General features: G+C 40.9%; 1 protein-coding gene across 1 annotated transcript; it reads right to left on the bottom strand.

Annotated features, from left to right (window-relative positions):
- Positions 1-235: 235 nt before the first annotated feature.
- On the bottom strand, positions 236-4,219 carry NDUFAF1 (NADH dehydrogenase (ubiquinone) complex I, assembly factor 1; the record flags this gene model as incomplete). The annotated part of the gene is made up of 3 exons (XM_010291520.1): positions 3,592-4,219; positions 1,527-1,712; positions 236-310 (listed from the first exon to the last, which is right to left on the bottom strand). Coding segments are annotated over exons 1-3 (771 nt in total), but the record flags the coding sequence as incomplete, so codon positions are not given.
- Positions 4,220-6,241: the final 2,022 nt, after the last annotated feature.

Below are 6,241 nucleotides of genomic sequence, written 5' to 3'. Positions count from 1 at the left end.
GTTATCTAGATCTCTTAAAAATATTTCTGGAGCTCCTTTGAAGTAAACTGACACTGCTGTCACAAAGTAGGATAATTTAAATGCAAAGGCAAGCACACAAGAGTAACTGCATTATAACAAGAAGAGGCCCTTCAGTTTCAAATTCACAAACATTAAGGGATTTGTAAATTGTCTATATCATAACAATAGAATCTTAAAGGAAATTTCAGACAGATAAAGCCTATAGAAAACTTGCCTTGTCTAACCAGATAGGATGCTGGTCATCCTGGACTCTTCCCCGACTGGAGAGAAAGAATTTGGAGAATGGAATCTGACAGAAACAAAACAAAAACAGACTTTAGTGTCACTAGTACATAAAATAAAAACTTAAGGGGGAAAAAAAAAAAGCCTGCCTTAGTAAATGAAATAACACTCTGCTACCAGCACTAGTTGGGTACATACAACTGGCACAGAGAAATGGGCCACATTAACTCTTTCATTAACCACTGGCTGCCAGCTCCAGCCCCACACTGTTCTGTGGCAGCCATTTGTAGCTCTTGTGCAGGTTTGTTACCCTGTTAGGACACGAGAGGCTGCAGCACAAGAAGGTGTCTGTTTACATCAAGAATATCTCCTTCCAGTAACATGGCAACATAAAATAGAGATGAATGAAGCATGCCATGTATATCCAAGTTGTGTATTTCATAGTGCAAACTTACATACCGAGACATCAATATTCTAGCAAAGCAGTTCAGAATAATGTGAAAATTACTCTGAACGCAGTGGGAGCAAGAAAGAAGAGGGGCTGTGATAAGAGATAGGAAACAGGAAGGTTGGCTGGTGTGGGTGAGAGGAAAACATGCAAGCCACCAATGCCACACTGATTTTCATCCTCCTGACTCCTCATCTGTGAAACAGCGGGCTGTTCTTCTATGATTGGACAACGGTAATTAGGAAGCACTGAATGCCAATTCATAAGGATGTGCAAACACCCTTACCGTTGTCATCAGCAAATTACAAAAGTTCCTCATGTTTCACCAAAAAGAGCCAAAACTCCCACTTCTTACAAATATTATTTTGTGTCAGATTCAAAGGCCATAAATGACAAAGCACCCCTTTGAGTCTCTGACCGACTCCAGCGAGTCAGCGGGTTAAGCAAATCCTGTCACAGGGTACAAACCCTACGCCAGCCTACCTCCATTTGTATTACAGATAAAATGGTTATCACAGAGCATATTCCTGGCAACACCTGCTAAGCTTTAATCGCTGAATCTATTCTATTACCGTGGTAATAGCTAACAGCAGATGTTTAGGTGAACGTATAGTGGATCAAATCTTTAACACAATTGGCACAGTGTGCCCTCCCACAATCCAGTGATTTACAATTTTGGGAACTCCCAAGCCAAAGGCACATGTCTACATGAGGATACACAACAGAAACATTGTTGAATGGACAGCAATAGCAACAAACAGATGAAAGAATTCCCCTTCCACAGAGGCCAGGACCCCGATACAGCCTCATTAGTCTGAAAGACTCATTAGTTCACCTTTATTTCCTCCCAGTATGGGCCTCCTCGGGTGAACATGAAGTAGTTGTAGAGGTCATCCTTTTGATGAGAGAAGTAAGGGTCTGTGTAAATGTTTACCATCCAAGGTCTGCCATCGCCACGGACACGTAAATATAGACTGTTGAAGTTTGACCAGTCATAATACTTCTTCCTAGCAAAGGATCCCTACGAATTATTAATAAATAGAATTATTCCTCCTTAATAAAGGGAAACTTCCATTATGAAGAACAGAGCACTACTGCTTTGATAACTGCCCTCATTATTATGTCAAGTAATATCTACTGTGAGACAGTGAAAACTGGGTTAGTCTTTCATCGTACTAGCTGTTGATCTCACTGAATTTCCTTCAGCGCTGTATTAGAGCACACAAAATGCAGTACCACCACTCTTGAGGACTCATGCTTTAATTATAAAGCACAACCCTCTAACTATCGGAAATCAGGCCTCCTTCCTAGGACCAAATTCCCTACCAGGCAAGTACACAAACCCTATAGAGATGCATCAGTAGTTATGTAGTTCAGTAAGTTTAATATTCCGTGGACAGCACTAGATTATTCAGAGGTGATTAGAAGAAACTGAAGAAGTGGGATAATTTATCCCCTGTGTTAACTTCCTTTATTGAAGACTGAGTTAAGCAGTAGAAGCATTTAATGCTTCCCAATACTTTTTGTCATTAACTGGGCATAATGACATTGATTACAAGTGTGCCTAGTTCTCAACCGCATTTTTTTCCAAAGGTCTTAAAATTCACAGTATTGCAATTTGCACATAGGCAGACTCGAGTCTTCAGAGACTTACACAGAGGTCACTTGGAGCGAGGAGGGGCAGGGTCAGGGCTATCCTTGGCCAGAATTGCTTCAACCAAGTCAAAATTAGCACCAAGTCAGAAGTTACCCCTTTATTTTACAGCACTATTACGGTTACCTTCTACCAACTCATCTTACAGGTAACAGGATGAGTAGATCATCAATACATTAATACAAGGTCTGTGGCTACTTGATTTTATGGTTTTGCCAGTTTTGAGCCTTTTTACTTAAATAAAGCCCTTGTATTTACGTTTTCACCCTCTGACTTCAAACTGCTTTATAAAGATAGACTGAAACACACCACTATTTCAGAATGAGAAGCTGAAAGTTTGAGTCACATTTGCACAAGTCAGTAGCAGGCCTGGGAATTTAACTTAGGTGAGATTCAACCTACTGTTCCATTCCCCTGACCCAGCATCACCATTTTAATCAGTGTTGATCTGCCTCTCATTTGCCCATTGATTTTGCTTGCTCATATTCTCTGCTCTCCAAGTTTCTGGCCCTGAAAAGATTTTACCCGTGTACTTGCGCCAAGTCACAAACAACAGAACAGACTAAAAAGTTAATCATTTTATACACAGAGTCAAAATGCTCCTTTGCTTTTAAAGGTGCTTAAAAATTCAGAATGAAACAAGCAGTATCAATATTAAGCACATCCATTTACGGTTCTGTTTTGCTCAATTCTGAGCTATCAAAGATTTCTGTCTTGCTTTTTCTGATATACAGTACAAGTCAGACCTTTCAAAAGTACATTTCAAAGTATTATTTTCTGTTCCTGTAAGAGAAAAGATGAGCTCATTCACCTAAACCAAGTTTGATGAATAGGCCAAGTTAAAGCCCAGAAAATTTACCCTTATAACACATTCCATTAACTTCAAATTTAGACACACACCTATTTTAATCACACCAATTTTGGATATAAAGTTTCATTACAGATCCTTCCTTTGCAAGAAGGCTGCAAACAGGGCTGTCTTAATGAGTGGATGTCCTATTGTACATAAGTAAATGATCAAACACATACTATTCCTTTTCTAAGAAAGGAAAACAAAATCCAAGAGAAAGTCTAAGTTCCTTCCAGGTCCAAGGATACAGCAGCAATTACAACCCTGAAGGAATATCTCCTGGACATGAACAGTTTCAACCACAGTAAACAACAGTCCACTTGCTGTCACTGGGATTACACAAAAACGCTCTCCGACTACATGAGAGAAGCTATGCAAAAGTGAAGCTGTACTTACCATGGGTGGTTTGGCTCTCATACTACAATATCCACTGTATTTGGTCTCCCCATCACGAGGTACTTCCGTATTGAGGGTTCCATACAGCAGAGCAGCCTGGTTATTCCTACCCAATTTGAGGTAAACTTCACTTTTGCCTCCAATCTCTACATCAGAGGAAATAACCCATTTATTTAAATCTTCTTGGCTCCGGAACTCCCACAACACCCTTGTCTGTTCCAACAGGTATCGATCGATTGGAAAGCCTCCAGGTCCTATTAAGTAATCTTTGGTCTCCTTACTCAGCATGCTTAGCTGAGTCTTTAACACATCAATGACCTTCTTAAAACTGAAATCAATATTTTGCCAAGACTTTTTTTTCTCAGGCTGTGACCCTGGCCTCCTGTAGCTGCTATACAATTTTGACATGAAATCGCTGAGAAGAGGTCCAAGTAACGGGTGCAAAACTTTGTGCCTGCCGCATCTACCACGTAAATAGGCACCATTCAGCAGTGTAACAGTCAGAGCCATATCGGTAGACTCGAAGAATCCACTTCCAGTAAGACAATTAACAGGTTTGAAATTAATTTAACGACAAAATTAGTAGCCAGAGCTATCTTACTTTAGTTACTGTAGTTTATCTCCACCTTCAATGAAAAAGAGAAAAGATTAAAAAAAAATTACATATAGGCTGCTTGTAAAACTGTTTAATTTTTAAAACATATATTAATTAGAAATCTAAGCCATTGTAAAAGGGAATAAAAAATAATATCAAGTATTACACTTCCTCAGACTTCTCATTTACTGGTGATTTCTACCCTATGTGTTCCCCACCCCAACATGAAATACCCATGCAAATAAGGAAAAACTAAGTAAAATACTTCAAATAAAACTGAAAATAGAAAAAAGCAATTCCTGTTCACCCCTTTCACTGTGAGTTTAGGTTTTATGAATAACACCAGCAAAAACAACCTCAAGAAGATTTCTAAAAGTTGGCATCTGTGTAACTATAAAGTGTTATTCCCCTGATCACAAACTGAAAAATCACAAATTCACAGCAAGTAGACCCTGCTGCCACATGGACCAGAATGACAGTCTCATCTGACAGTCACAGATGACAAGACTTTTCAGATACGAAGTCCTAGAGCAGCCGTCCTACATGCTTCTTCCATAAGCCATCCAGCTCCTTGCCCCCTCAACGTATCTGGCTTAGGATTACAACAGAGAGGTTTGCAAAGACCAAAGAATGTAACATGAAAGACTGTACTTCAATAGGGTTTTCTATAAAGCTTTGGAAAAAATCTGAAAATCTTCTCTTTTTGCATGTCTCTGCATTGCTGCTGGTAGGAACAGCTATGCCACATCACTATTAACATCTAGTTCATAAGGGACAGCCTTAAGGTTCAATGCTCTGTACAGAGACTATTATCTCTGAGTCATAAAATTAGACATACTAGTTGCCTGGTTTTGTTTTTGTTTTTTTCCCCCACAGAATAAATCCTATAATGATGTCAAATCAGTTAATCTTTTCTGAGCTTTTAAGAATGGAGTCAGCCAAAACAAATTACAGAAGTGCCATACTGGACCCATTTAGCTTATTCGATCCCTCTAAGAATTTTTAAATGTGAAACTAGTCTTTCCCCTGCCCCTTTCTCACACAAAATGTTCTGAGCTTGGAAGCCCCACAAAATTCTCAATTACGAACTCCCATGGAGCATCAGTGGGATAGACCTTTCCTTTTTCATGTTTTCCATGTTTTAAATGCCTTCTTTCCCTCTTTCTCTTGCAATATGAGCTGACATGCAGAAGCTTGCTTTACACAGCTAAACACCTTATCAGAAAACTAGTCCACATCTTTAAACGGCTGTAGCAATAGCATTTGCTACTGCGTATCTTATTCTGGCCCATCATCCAAACACAATACATCTAAGCAGTCAGCAACATGTCATACATTAGCCAACGCCGCAAAAAGACATGTAGCGAGCCCCAGTCTCTTCTCTACATGCCACATACCTTCCTTCACTCATGGCAAAATGGACTGCTATTATTTTCATACTCCAGTTAAGTTATGCACCGCGGACTAAAACCGCACTGAAGGAAGTCACGTTTTCTCTATCACACACTCAGCAAGTTAGGAGGCAAATTCGTGGAAAAGAAACCCCATGCGCAGGGTGTCCATGCCGCTTGGGACTGAGGGGAAGCACACACCATGCAAGCAACGAGAACCTACACAGTGACCCGGGCCATTTCTGGGTGCTACCAGCAAACCTGCCCCAACCCAAATCATAATCGGCAGAAAGAAAAGGTATATAAAAGCTGCAGCCCACAGTCAGGTTGAACCTTGCTCAGCACACACGCATCCTCGTTTCGTCCAAGTACCATGAAGGAGACAATAAGAAATTTTAATAAATTTACTTTTGCACGATTTTTGTCCCTATGCAACGTTTTACCAGTACACCAACCGAACGCCAGCACCGATTCACCGCCCAGCAGTTACAAAACCCCAGCGTCCAGCGACGGGCTCACTTGCACCTCACCTCACCGCACGCCACAGAGAACCGCGCCGCGGCCTAGGCACCGGGCCCGAATCCCGCCCACCTTCCCCGAGTCCCGAGGGCAGAGGCGAGGCCAAAACTCGGCGACAGGCGGTAGCGGCCTCTCCACAAAAGCG

This window comes from Phaethon lepturus, unplaced genomic scaffold (assembly GCF_000687285.1).
Source record: "Phaethon lepturus isolate BGI_N335 unplaced genomic scaffold, ASM68728v1 scaffold44357, whole genome shotgun sequence".
NCBI lineage: Eukaryota > Metazoa > Chordata > Aves > Phaethontiformes > Phaethontidae > Phaethon > Phaethon lepturus.
The sequence above is the reverse complement of the archived record's forward strand: the minus strand, read 5'-3'. Positions and strand labels throughout refer to the sequence as shown.